Source organism: Typopeltis vanoorti, chromosome 16, assembly GCF_054136105.1.
Source record: "Typopeltis vanoorti isolate ZY-2024b chromosome 16, IOZ_Tvanoo_1.0, whole genome shotgun sequence".
NCBI classification, from domain to species: Eukaryota; Metazoa; Arthropoda; class Arachnida; order Uropygi; family Thelyphonidae; genus Typopeltis; species Typopeltis vanoorti.
The window spans coordinates 18,966,494-18,981,824 of record NC_143564.1 but is presented as its reverse complement, the minus strand read 5'-3'; the positions used below and the strand labels follow the sequence as shown (position 1 = coordinate 18,981,824).

Genomic DNA, 15,331 nt, shown 5'->3' with positions numbered 1-15,331 from the left:
TTTAATTATTTTAGCCCCGCCCCTTCCCTTCACTTTTAGAAATTTCCCAGTGTTTAGTTGACACATGATATGTGTCAACCTACTTATCATCCTCTTTCTGAAAAAAAAACTGACTTCTAGTCCAATAAATAACTAAATCGAACAAACCATCAATAGTCTCTCCTTTTGGGATGCTGAAACCAAAAAAAAATCTTAAAGCCTATCATGATAATCCTTATAAATTGTATGGACTCCCTAAAATCTGCAAAACAAATGTTCAATTATGATCTGTCATCAACTGCATCGGTTCACTGTGTTATAAAATAGCAAAGTACCTTTCTGGCTTACTCTCAGCCTTCATGGGTAAAACTATATTCTTGATTAAGAACAGTTTGCACTCCAAAGAAAAAATCTTACAATTTAGTCTTTATCCTAGTGATTTCTTAATTAGCCTGGTTATTGCATCTCTCTCTCTTCATAAATGTTCCTCTAGATGAAATATTACAATTGCTCCAATAGAACTTTCCCACAGGCAGTAAAAAGTTTTTTCACTTGGTTACAAGTAAATTACACTTGCAAAGAAATCATATTCTTGTCTGATCCTTTCCAAATGTAAGAAACAGGGCTACTTTTATATAGAGGCTGATGACGTCCCAATCATGAAGATGCCTTCACACACACACACACACACTTTGCTTTTACTTGGATAAATGATTAAAAAAAAGAATGCAATTTCTTGGGAAATGTAATTTACTTGAAATAAAGTGAAAAAATTTAATACAACTATTTCTGATCCAGAGTACTTCAAATGGTGACAAACCTTTTTATTGCTTGTATATGGAAAATATATGATTAATCTTCATGGATGTGGCCTCCACTGATGAGACCTTCATAAAAGTTGAAACTGTTCTGGTAGGGGACATCACACAGTATTATGCAAGTCCAAAAGAAAGTGTCCTTTACATTATGTGATACTAGGGAAATCCATGTGAAGTCATCAGACTGTATATACAAGTTGCCCAGTTGTGAAGTATCTTCACAACTGTGCTACTTATACTAGCTTACACTTCACTTAAAGAATTAAACAAAAATATAATTTCTTCATTATCATCATCAAATTCCTGTTGTGTACCTTCAGGAGGTGTTCAGAATATTATGATAGTACTACATGAATAGTTACATCATTACCAACTTCCTATCAACAAGTTTCCTTCAAATTAATCTGTTATCTGTCAAGACTCCAATATTACAAGATCTTATGTTTCTGTCTTCAAAGGCACTTTTTACTGTATCACTCCATCTAGATTTGGTCTTTCTCTGGATAGTTTTCCTGCCATCCTGGCAAAATAAACATGGTTTCTAACCTTTCGTCTCCCATTCTGTTTAAGTAGCCATACCACCTGAGATTAGCTCTGCTAACCCATTCCAGAAAGCTAACAGGTTCTTTCCTAATATCCTTATTTTTAATGATATTGCCATTAATGTTATTTGTTCACTCTCCAACCTTTCTCAGAATCTGTGGTCTCCAGTGTTCGATCAAGTGTTTCATTTCTAACCCAGCTCTCAGGTACATAAGTTAAAATTGGTTTGAACACTGTCTTGTATATAGCTAGTTTAGTGTTTTGACTAATTTCTCTCTTATTAAATATAAATTTATTCAGTTGACTTCCTGTAAATACCAGCTTTGTTAATCGTGTTGCCTATTTCCATATTTAATTTGCTGTCTTCACTAAAAATTGCATCTAAACAGCTGAAATCTTATCTGTTCTATAGGTTCTCCATTCAGGATGCAGTTGATGTTTCAATGTATCTGTCTATTTTCATTGTTGATTTTCATAACAGTTATTCAATTTAGTTAGGGAATACTGCAGATTTGAACTGGATTTATTCAGAAGTATAGCATCATCTGTATAGAACAAAGAGCTCAGAGCATCACCAATTTTGGTTTAATACCACTTTCTTCCATAATGCGATCATATAGATCAGTGCTTCCCAAACTTCTGGATGTCAGGGCCCCCTTAGGAAAAATTAAAATATATCACGGCCTTCCTCGAAAAAAAATCGTCATATAGACATATTATTATAACATTTATTGTATTTATATTCAATACAAAACATACACAGCGAATAATGCAAAAATTAAATGCAAATATTAAATTTTTAGCATCATACATATACATTTCACATGCCACATTATCTCATATTTTTATATAGATAGATATATTGTTATTGTACATTTGCAGTACAAGCACATGAAACATAAAACGATTAGTAATAAAGAAAGAATGAAAAACAATTAAAAGAAGCTTAATAACTATTGATGGATGTGTTAGTAATACTGTTATTTTTGACCACACGAACTATAGGAGACAATAAATGACTACTATTTGGGATTTTTTTTGGTCAAATTTATTTTAAAACAAAGTTATAGCAACTAGTTTCACCAACTGTGGCTGCTGGCTTCATCAGGGTAAAAGATGTATAAAAATAGTAAGTGTTGGATCGTACTTCCTATTTTTGATCTGCCATCTTGTTTTAACTCTGTTCTTAAACAAGTAATAAGCTGCTGGTTGATTACTAATTTAAATATAGAGAAATTTATATTTTTAGACTGCATCACTCTATATCTAGATTAGTCTAATGAAATGTAGTGAAACCAACCATCAACTAAATTTATATCAATATTATTTCTTACGTAGGCTGAGTTTATCTCTTATGTTTGAAGCTCCCGCTAGGTCCGATAATTTCATGAATTTTAAAATCTCCAACACAATTTTAAAATCATCAAAACAAAACATTTAATTCTGGGTTATATATTATACATATAAACTCAATTCTGAGAACAAGATAATATAAATGTCTTAGCTTAACTGGTCACAACATCTTACAGATTCAGACTATGGGCATTCTGCTATCAGACTTATAGCTTTTACAATATTAAAATAACTTTTAATAGAGTTCAATATCACAAAATCTCTTAGTAACAAATTTTACTATTATCACATAGTCAGTAAAGTCTCAATATATTAATGGTGGCAACAACTGCTTCATGAGTATACACTTGCATACTTCATACTCCGGCTGATTTCAGCAAAAAAACGTTATAGTTAATGTGGGGAATAACAGGAGGAATTACACATACATCTCTACACTGATGTAACATGAAATTGGATAGTTCTTACCGGATAAATCCTTTGCTCATCAATTTCACTATGGGCACACTTTATAACTATATTTACTTAGCACACTATGGCAGCACTATTTAGAATAAATCTTCTCAATGATAACCGAACTATTAATGGTCGCACTTCACGTGTATAGACGTACTTGGATAAAGGAAAATGCTCATTCCTTCTTTAACACTATTCGACCAATTCAGCTCTCTGTTAAAGTTCCATGAAACTAATGGAACGCGTAGTAATTCTTTAACTTCTAGAATTATTCTCAGTTGCCTATTACTTTCCCGGTCCTTAAATAGTCCAATTACAGCACTAAAGTTCTAGACACAGCAATCCTTTGCATTCACTTTGCTGCCTCTCAGTATTCTCCTCGTCTGCCTGTGCTATGCTCAAAGCTCTTGTGTCCCAGCATGGTCGGTCCTGAAAAAGAGAAGAGCCACGGTTTTCTCCGCTCTCAGCTTATATACCTCCCTTCTTTTTCTCGCCCAAAATTGTTTCTCATGCTCTCTTATGTCAATTCCTTCTCTGCAGTTGAATACCATATCTCACGATCCATGCACGCACTAGCTATTTCTAGCCCGTCTCCATAGTAACAAACAAAATAAAATAAAAACAGAAATATTGCATAACTTTACATACTGGTAGTGATAAATAAAAAATCCAAATATTATAATTCACATAAGGCATATTAAACTTATATATACAATTCTTTATAATATATATTAAATTAGGAATAATCAAAATAAACTGAATATTTCAATACAAGGTCCTATCATTGCTAACACATATTTTAGATTAATTAATAAAATTTAATAAATAAACTCAAGGCAATTACATGAATAATAATTTACAATCATGGGATTAATATCAAATAATTTTTACAAGTATAGCCTTTGGTATTGTGGATTAAGTTGGATTCTATAAGGAATATTAATAATTAAAATTTCTCCTTAATCAGAATCCAACATAAGAACACTTAAATACTAAAAACTGTTAACACTAAAACCATAAAAGAAACTGAATACAATTGTATTTTTTATAAAAGCAGAAGAACACATACATCACACGCATAGCGCGTGTATGATCTGCTAGTTGTTGTGTAGGAAAGATTTGTAGTTGGCGGCAAAATTCAGTTCTGGCATGTTGAAAGATTAATAAGGGTCTTCCGGATCTCAGGCAGAATCAGTCCTTGGTTTCTATTAAGGTTTTGTTCTGAGCAGAGAACCGTTGTGGCTTCTTTTATAATTTGGCAGAAGTCCTCCTCTAAGTAGGGCATTGAGATTTTATCCCATTCTATAATGTGACTAGTAGCAAAATGAAAGGCTAACCCCGATTTGTCTTCTCTATTATTATTGATGTCTCCTATGTGCTCCATCTTCCTGATTTCAAAACGTCTTGAAGTCTGGCTAATATAATTCAAGCCGCACGAGACAGGGTATGTTGTAAACTCCGGCATATTTAAAAAATGGATGACTGTCTTTTGAAGATCGTAAAAATTGGCGAATGGTCTGCGCTGGTTTAAAAGCTACTCGTATACCATGTGGCTTGAGGAGTCTGGCAATTTTATTAGAAATTGTTCCTACAAACGGAATCCCAATGGTAGAATTATAATGTATATCTTCAGATTGTCTTTGTGGGGGGGGGGTCACAGAAAAGTATCTTGTGGATCAATTTCTTAGGATAACCATTCTTTGTAAGCTCATTTGATTCAGGGAAAGTTCAGCTTGGAAGTCTTTATCATCTGTCGTAATGAGAGAGGCTCTATTTTTTAGCATGTGTACAATGCTAAGTTTCTGAGAAATATGGTGTAAAGAAGTGAAGTGCCAGTATCTACCTGTATTGGTGGGTTTGCAATAAACTGTAAGGTTGATATGTCCATCTATTGATATCTTGATTAAAATTGTCCAGAAATGGTAACTAGTTCCACTCTAGAGCTTGAGAAAGATAACCAATTACCATTTCTGGATATTTTAATCAAGAAATCAATAGATGGACGTATCAGCCTTACAGTTTATCGCAAACCCACCAATACTTGCACTTCATTTTTTCACACCATATTTCTCAGAAACTTAGCATTGTACACCTGCTAAAAAATAGTCTCTCTCATTATGACAGATGATAAAGACTTCCAAGCTGAACTTTCCCTGATAGCAAATGACCTTACAAAGAATGGTTATCCTAAGAAATTGATCCACAAGATACTTTTCTGTGACCCCTCACAAAGACAATCTGAAGATATACATTATAATTCTACCATTGGGATTCCGTTTGTAGGGACAATTTCTAATAAGATTGCCAGACTCCTCAAGCCACATGGTATACGAGTAGCTTTTAAACCTGCACAGACCATTCGCCAATTTTTACGATCTCCAAAAGACAGTCATCCATTTTTTAAATATGCCAGAGTTTACAACATACCCTGCTCGTGCGGCTTGAATTATATTGGCCAGACTTCAAGAAGCTTTAAAATCAGGAAGAAGGAGCACATAGGAGACGTCAATAATAATAGAGAAGACAAATCGGGGTTAGCCTTTCATATTGCTAGGACTAATCACATTATAGAATGGGATAAAATCTCAATGCCCTACTTAGAGGAGGACTTCCCCTCCTGAATTATAAAAGCAGCCACAACGGTTCTCTGCTCAGAACAAGACCTTAATAGAAACCAAAGACTGATTCTGCCAGAGATCTGGAAGACCCGTATTAGATCCTTCAACATGTCAGAACTGAATTTTGCCGCCAACTACAAATCGTTCCTACACAACAACTAGCAGATCATACACGCGCTATGTGTGTGATGTACGCGTTCTTCTGCTTTTATAAAAAATACAATTGTATTTTATTCGGTTTATTTTATGGTTTTAGTGTGAACAGTTTTTAGCATTTAAGTGTTCTTACTATTTTTATACCTCTTTTATCCTGATGAAGCCAGCAGCCACAGTTGGTGAAACTAGTTGCTATAAATTTGTTTTAAAATAAATTTGACCAAAAAAAACCCAAATAGTAGTCATTTATTCTCTCTTATTGTGATGGATGTGTTACAATACTGCCACACAAAAAAATCAATATTGGTGATATATTTGAAACTGCAATTCTTAGATTTCTGCTTTGAAATGAAACTTATATGAATAAGCATATATTTACTAATATTCATTAAGCTCCGAAATACGCAGGAAAATTTGTGAACTCGCACCAATGTGTGATTTTTTTTCCATTAAAATATAAAAAATAACAAGAAAGAAATAGTAAACAATAAAAATTAAATACGTTTCTTTTAAGATTAAAAAAAATCTACTTAGTCTTAAAACATTTTCAATTTGTTTTCATTATTTCACAGTCCCCCTCAACAAAACCTACAGCCCCCAAGGGGGCCGTGGCTCACAGTTTGGGAAGCGCTGATATAGATGATGAATAACAGGAGAGGTAATGTATACCCTTCTTTCATACCTGATTGAAAACATCAAACCATCTTTCCTGTACTTCCTTCGATTCTAATTGCTGACTTATAACTCACATATAGAGAAGTATTGCATGATATAATGTCCCATTTTCACCAATATAAATGTACTGTTTTAAACAGCATTTCTCTTCCACCTTGTCATATGCCTTTTCCAAATCTACAAAACTTAAAATACATATCCTTGTTATATTCTCATGATTTCTCGACTATTTGTCTAAAAGTGAAAATCTGACAATTTTGATTTGGCCCAAATCCAGATTCTATTCCAAGCTTTCCTTTCACAATTTTTCTCAGCTGCTTTTCAAGAAGACTTCCATAAATCTTACCAAGAACACTCAACAGAGAAATTCTTCTGTAATTCTCACATTCAGTTTCATTCCTCTTTTTATAGATGGATACTATGATAGCTCCACTCCAATCATCTGGAATTCAACCCTCTCACCAGGCCTTCTGAATTATGCATTGCAGCTACTGTAGAAGGTTTTTATACCACCATATTTGAGCATTTTTAGTCGAATTTCATCTACTTCGGCTGCCTTTCAACATTTCAGGTTCTTCATGGCTTTTTCTACTGCAAGTATTGATATGCAGTCCTGCTGAGTGTTTTCTACCACTATTCCATCACTGCTTATTTCATTTAGTAAGCCTTCAAATAATTTCTTGGCAAGAACAATTTACTTTACTTCCCACAGGTATTTCTTGTTTCTTAGATTTTGTCATCCAATCTGGCCACTTCACTTGTGAGAACAAGTTTTAACATCAAGTAGAGGGTACTGCTGTGAGTGATCATCTCTCCTTTACCCTTGTTTATACACTTGTTTAATTTAACTTTTATATTGATGATGCCCTTGACACTTGGGCAAAAATTCTATAAAACATCTCTCGCATAAGTCTTCCATTTATATTATTAATTACATCTACTTAAGTTCCTATCATTGCAATATTTATTATGTTATCATTCACAGTTGGTGTAACAAAGGAAAACTTATAGAGATACATACAGTAGGGGGTGAGACAGATTCAGATACATTGCTCCCATACAGGAATTGAAGACTAAGGTTCTAGGGTGGCCTCAAGCTCCCTGCATGCTGACTTCAACTCCCTCCTGGCATGACCTGTCAGAGTAAGTAGCAGCAATACTACTTGCTCTGCCAGCTGGTTGCAAAACTTACTAACATACAGTCATGATTTCTTTTCAATGGTGAAGTTTTTTGCATTTCTTCCTAAAAGTCAAAACACTATGAAATACAGAGACAACTCATCAAAAGTTGGGAATGGATAACTATATGTGATCATCATCAGATGTAAAACCTGTTTGATTTAACACAGAACACAGTAAAAGATTCTTATCTAGCCAAAACAAACTTTAGTTAGTTTAATTCACTAAGCTTGATGCTTTTAAACTCTCAATCAATATGCTTTACCTTTGATGGAGCTAACCTCTCTTGAGTTTTCAACTGATTTGTTAAATGGGAAATTTTAGCTTTTGATTGTAGTTTCAATTTTTGAAATTTGCATGAGACATCCTATAACAATCAAAAAAAGACCGAAAATAACCATTCAACATTTGATAAAATAACTAATAAAACTTATGTATTAAACAGACTAATAAAGAACAGAGCAGAATAAATGAATCAAGTATAATACAATCAGAAACAATAAAATATGACTGCCCGTGTATTACAAATGCTGGCTGAAAATCTTTGCTAATGACCAACTTCTGTGCATCTCTTGTTTATTTGAATCAGGTTTATATGTGGTAAGGAGGGTACAAGCACAGCAATCAAAAATAAATAAATAACAAAATTAAGACAATATGCTAATAATCAATATTTTCCAAATTAATTGACTGTGATAAATGCCATTTAAGACAATAATAACATTAATATTAGGACTTTCACTAATACAAAATTACATAGCAAATAAATCTTTAATTCAATATTCATTCTTGATGCCAAGTAATTATCAAGAAGATGGCACACTTTGCAAGAGAATTACCATTCATTTACTTTACAATTTATAGAAGAAATGCAACAAAAGGTGATCACAGAGTGGGAATCTCCTTACGTGATCTGCTTTAGCTAAAGAAAGATTTTCATGTTTTACTTTATCTGTATTTTCTGCCTATACTGCTCTAATTCTGATAATTATGCTGACTTTTTTGATATTTATTTCTGAAAGTTGATAACAAACAGTCTAATTACCAAATCTTCAGTGGAGAGTTTAATCTCCATAATTCAAGCTGGTTCCCTTCTATAACTAAGACTAAGCTGAAAGAGAAGATGAATTGTTTTTGTCAGCAACAATCTAGCAATCTATCCTACAAATGGTTCACCAACCTATTAGAATACCAGATAATCCAGATCATTCTCCCAACACCTTGGAGACCTTTCCTTAACTAGCTCCCTCTACTGCTGATGGTCAGAGTTAACATCAAGGTAATTCTGACCACAATCTTCTGCATGTCACTTTTTCTACAGATTATCCTTCTCCAGCCAATCTCAGCCTCATATCCAATTGGGTTGACCTTTAGAATTTCTATGCCTCTTTTCCATGATCTGATTATAGTTTACACTCTCTTGAACCAAGTGCTTTGTTCAATGAAATAACTGAAATTAATCTTACAGAAAATTTCTGCCCAACAATGCTCTCCACTGTTTCTCATCCTGATGGAACAGTCACCTTATTTAAAATAATAAGGCATCTCTCTCCACTACTCCATGAACCACCTACAGTACACCTCCTGATCTTTTCACAGAAGGAGATCATAAAAATGCTCAATAGCTTTGATAATAATAATAGTGTCTCCTGGCTCAAATAGTATTCTTAGAGTTGTACAACAACAACAACAAAAAAAAAAAAAGCTGGTACCACCAGAATTAAGCTCATAATTAAGTTTAATGGAATGAATATAGCACAGAGAAATAATTAAACACAGTTTAACAGTTCCAGTATTTAATCTGTCACAGAGACATTCTCTGTGTATGTTATTACAGTATAAAAACTGTAATAACATACACAAAAAAACACACAAAACAATAAGTGGAATATGTTAGACTAGAAGCCTAAAGCCTTATGAGAGATGCTCTCTATGGGTGCTGGTGGCTAGTCTTGTCTTTTGGGCTGGAGGGCTTAATGTTTTCCAAATCTAAGGAAGTTGAATACAACCATATTTATTTAGATTAATTTTTTTTAATCTGTTGTCGATTCTAAAAAAAAAAAAAAAAAATCTTTCAAGTTTGTATTTGCTGCAGTGAAGCGTAGGAAGTGTTTTTTTTTTTCCCATTTGATTCTCTGCAAGGTATCTAAAGCATGGCCAGTTCGAGACCTGACTGACTGCAGATGTATTAATTTTGTTCTTCATGACAGATGTTAGCAGATCTCCCAGTTTATCATTAATATGCCAATTGCAAGGAATCTTTAATACGTACTTGGTGTTGAGAGGGATGTAAGCTGATGAGACAAATATTATTATTTTTTTATTTTGTTTTAAATTTATTTATTTTATTTTATTTATTATTTTTTTTTTTGTTGCATTATAGCCATTGGACAGGAAGGTATAGTGAATAAGAGTTCATAGGTGGGAAGCATGGTTGGAATAGAAGTTGGATGCCCTGTTAAGAGTTTCTATAATATCATATAACCGGGAAAGGGGGGGGGGATGCATCTACCCAGTAGGGACAGGTTTCCTGTAAACTTTAAAAAAAAAAAAAAAAAAAAAGACTGCTGTTGGGAAGAAATGTGATTTGAGTATCTGTAAAACGCAGACCACTGTTATTTTCTTTTTCTAGTGAAATGAATTTTGTGGGTACTGGCCATCAGAAAAGAAGAAGAGGAAAGAGTCTAATTGCTTGAGCCATATGATTAAATGGAGAACACATCATCAATGAATCTTAGCCAGATAGAAAGTATGAGGTTAGAAAAGCCCTTGTTAACAGGGCCTCCAAAGTCTTTTCCAACCACCACGCTTCCCTCATTGCTGAACTCTCATTTATTCACTGCACCTTCCTGTCCAATGACTAGAATGTCAAAAAAAAAAAAAAAAAAAAAAAAAAAAAAAAAAAAAAAAAAAAAAAAAAGCTGTTCGTCCCATCAATTCACATTCCTCTTAAGATGCAGATTATAGCAATACCATTCTCTCTCTCTATTTAGAGGCACCTCAGAAAAAATAGCCAGAACTTTAAAGAAATACAATCTCTGTATAAAGTTCCTTGTTCATGCAACTGGCATTTTATGGATAAACTGGGAAATCTGCAACATCAGCTCTAAAAAACACAAGAAATACATCTGTTGCCACAATAAAAGTCAGTCAGATCTAGCTGACCAATCCTGTATCACCTTTACAAGCTGACATACACCTCTGAAATCAATCCAACAGCATGGAAGCAAGTCTTTATCCAGTAGATCCCTAAAAAAAGGGAGATAAATGTTGACCTTTTAACTATCATCTAATTGCTCTCACTTCAATACTCTCGAAAATAATTGAAAAAGTCATTAATGGTCAACTTCTTTATTACTTAGAGACACTGCCACTAACTCCACAGCAGACCTTAGCTAATCTTATACACACACAAGCTATGAAAAAATTTAGAGAAATGCCAGTGGTGTCCGTGCAGTTAGCCTAGTGGCTTTGCACTTTGCAACCATATGCCTGGGGAAGGAGTGTCCTAGGTTCAATTCCCGTCGACGACGTGAGGAGCTTAAGGATCTTCCTCAGCCATAGCCAAGTTAGCTGGTCTTGGGCATGGACAGCAGGATTTTCATCTCACAAGCAGGCAAACCGGCCCCGTGAACACACGGATTACAGTGAGGAATACTGACCAAGCCGTAAGCCTGATTCGTCAGTTATGCCAGTCCCGAGCCCAGATAAAATTTGGGGGGATTGAGATGGTGCCGTACCTTCCCCTAAGGGACTCACAGCCGTTGTATAATCATGCGAAACTAACTAACTATTCCAGTGGTTGCTCTTGATATTTCCAAGGCATTGATCAAGCTGGCATCACATCCTTCTGATCAAGTCACCATCTTTTGGTCTCCCTTCTACCCTGTATAAATGGACTGTTAGCTTCCTCTCTGGTTGTTCACAGTGCATATGTCATCAGATTTTTACATCAGTGTTGGAATATCCAAGGCGCAATTATCTAGGTAGTCAACCTCCTAGATAAGAGATGACACATGAAGGGAAGGGCAAAGAGAAGTCTATATATAGTAAAAAGTGAGGCTGATTCCATAACGAGTACTACATACTTTTTTGTTGTTTTCATGAATTTTATTATTTTTCTTCATAACATTTACTGTTTTTTTTTTTTTTTTTTTTTTTACAATATCAACTATAACAGTAGACAAACACCTTAAAGCAAGTAAAATTTTTTATGATAGAGATTTAAGTGGTTCTCAAAGCTCTCACAGGATCTGTCACTTCCCAAATTACTGCATGATCATTCTCATTAACTGGAGGCATAACAGTTACTACATTCATGCAGAGACTCTCAGATGATATAAGAGCCAATATTATTGGAAGTTCCTTCTGTTCTTCAAGATGCAAAAATTTGAGAATGTTGATAAAAGTGAAGCAATGGAAATAAGTAAACATGAACAGCATTTGAATGATAACAAGGAAATAAATTGTAGATCATATGAATGATGCAGTAATGAAGAATATTTCATATAGGTATATTGGTATAGCATAGAACAGAAAGAAATAAAAAAGATCTGCAAGGGAGCAGAAGAAAGAGTATGAAATGTGGTTGATGGAATTGCATTTCTCATTCAACTTCTTCAACTATTCAAATGGAAAGAGGGGAAACTGAAAGCAGCAATTTGAAGATACAAATGATTTTAAAGGTAATAAAATATAGCATGAAAGAATACATGAAGAAGTACTGAAAGAAGCAAAAAGTGGGAGGAGAGAGAGAGAGAGAGAGAGAGAAAGATAAGCCTGCTGCCACAGTATAAGAGCAAATACAGAAAAATGAACATAACTGCAAATGAGACAATGAATAGGCTGAAGAGGTTTGCAGATATAAAGAATACAATTAAGGATATGCTAACCACTCGGCCAACGAGGCCAAGGGCCTGGTTGATCGAGTGATTAGCATATCTGCTCTCCAGCCAAAAGGCCGTGGGTTCGAATCCCACCGTGGCCATGGATGTTTGTGATTGTCTGTGAAAATAATAGTGGTGGTGGTGGGTGGTAGATGGTGCTGGTGTAAATGATGATGATGGTAGTTGCGGTTCATTGTAGTTGGAGGACTGAGTGGTGGAGACAAGAGAGTTGTCGAGTACATGTCCTCCCTCGATGAGTCTTTGGACTCCCTGAAGATGTCACATAACAATAATAATTAATTTGATAAACCAAATTACTTACAAGGGGAAAAGGGAAGGAAAGTTCTGTTAAACACCTAGAACAAAAATAATAGTAAGGCAACTGATATAACCACAAGAAAGAACATACTAGTAGCAGATTTGTGAAGGTAACTTATGTTCTTATATCCTTTATGTTCTTTCTTGTAGTTATATCAGTTGCTTTAATATAATTTTTGTTCTAGGCATTTATCAGAACTTTCCAGACCCCTCCCCCCTCGCATATATAAAACTAATCGAATGCACTTGAATGGTCGGATCAGATGTCTGTTGAAGACATTAGAGAAGAGAAGTTTTGAGATTCAGAGTCAACTAGAGTTAGGAGTGGTAAGTGTGCAGGCATACATGCCTGCATTCACTCTTGAGGCAAGTGAAAATGATCACAAAAAAAAAAAAGAAGACTGAAGGTAATTTCTCAGGTCTGGAATTTAAATGGGTAAGATAGTTGGAGTTTGAGTTGGTGTATGCTGGATCAGGTTATAGTATCAGAGCAATTGTTCATAATTAAGGCAGTCACACTGCTTCAAATTGAGTCATTAAAGAGAGTCACAAAACAGTCAAGCACGTGAAATTTTCAGTTAAGCATACATAGAAGCACAGAGTAGGTGATATGACAATTAGGAGGCAGTTAAAATCCTAATATGTTTGTGCCTTATAATACATATTATGCTGCATCGGTTGTCAGGCAGAATAATCAGCAGACAGAGGGCCCTATTTGAGAAGTATATTACAGTTCCCAACACAAGTTACTGTTACTGTGAATGAGGAATACAGAAGGTATGGGATTAATCTCAGGGGTGAACTTTATATCAGCATTTGGAATGTACTGGGTCTACAGATGGGTACTCTTGATATTGTCTGTAAAGGGATGAAAAGGTACACAATTGACATCCTGGGAATTACAGAGACCAGATGAAATGGAGAAGGTCATTTCAAAAGAGAGGATGGTAAATTCGTTATTTATTCAGGATCTGACTCAAAACAGCATGGAGTGGCTGTGGTACTGTGGAAAGCTCAGGTAACACTCACACTGCTTCTAGAAACACCCACAATGGATTTATTTGGACATCTAACATTGATAGTTCAAGGCACCAGATTGATTACATCCTGGCTTTCCCACAGTGGAAGACAAGCGTCTTCAATGTGCATACTTGTCCAGGAGCAGACTGTGGTACTTTACCATCAACTAGTAAAATCCAAAGTAAGACTGAAACTCCAAAATCTTCCCAGTCAGGTCCATCAAGCAAAGACTGGATGTCAAAGTAATCCCTAAGGAGTTCACAGAAGAAACTTCAACATGATTGGATGATCTTTTTGTGACTAGTGAGGAGTACTCACCTAAAATGCTGTGGGGAAGGGGTTAAGTTTATAATAGAGGATACAGCCAAGAAGCCGAGAAGTACCTTTTTCTTTTCTTTTTTATGTGGTTACCACCCACAAAAGGTTATTACTAAACCTAGTGCATTTGTACCTTGGGTTGGCTAAGGATTTCCATTTTTTGTCAATTTTTAAATATATTTTTTGTAATTTATTTATTTATTTTTACATGATCCGGAAATCCCGCTCTAGAGACCAAACATGGAACTTTTTCAGCCACTTCAGGACTCCAATAAGCAGGATGGTGGTCTCTCACACCGGGTGATGAAATTCATCTTCCTTCTAAAGACAATCAAAAACATCTATGTCCACGGCAGGATTTGAATCCACTAACTGTTGGTTGAAGAGTGGGAACGCTAACCACTTGACCAGCCAGGCCGGCATCTAGGCCCAATTAGAAGACCAAGAGACCCATGGATATCAAATTCGACATGGGATTTAATCAAAAGGAGGTGGATGGAGAAACAAAGAGACACAAGAACTAAAGAATATAAAATATTAAATAGAGAAGTGAGAAAAGCTGTCTTGTGTAGAGACAGGAGAAGGAATATTTTTTATGCTAATAAGTGTGAAAAGATAGAATTCCAGATGAAGAGGCATAATTACAAAAGGATGTTTCATTTAGTTCATGACCTAAAGCACAAGTTTAAGCCCAAATTGAATGTCATCAAAGACTGGAATGAAGCAGTACTAACAGAAGAACTGGAAATCAAAAACAGATGGAAAGAGTATTGCGAAACTGTACAGCTGAAAGGATAACGAAAATTTGGAAGTACCCTCTTACCAAGAGAATTTTGATTTGGAACTTCCTGAGCTTAGGCATTAGGTCAAAGAAACAATTAAACAGCTTAATAACAATAAGGGTCTGAGTGGTTAGCCTAATGGCTATGCGCTTCACAACCATATGCCTGGGAAAGGAGTATCCTGGGTTCAATTCCCGTCACAAACATGAGGAGCTTAAGAATCTTTCTCG

General features: G+C 35.0%; 1 protein-coding gene across 1 annotated transcript in view; it reads right to left on the bottom strand.

Moving 5' to 3' along the window:
• Positions 1-15,331, bottom strand: part of LOC150097879 (uncharacterized) — a 365,709-nt gene that overhangs the window by 324,484 nt on the left and 25,894 nt on the right. Inside the window, exons 2-3 of the mRNA XM_090406619.1 lie at positions 14,133-14,250; positions 8,043-8,144 (exon numbers count right to left, since the gene is read on the bottom strand). Coding sequence (XP_090262745.1) covers positions 8,043-8,144; positions 14,133-14,250 — 220 coding nt within the window. The remainder of the gene's footprint in view (positions 1-8,042; positions 8,145-14,132; positions 14,251-15,331) is intronic.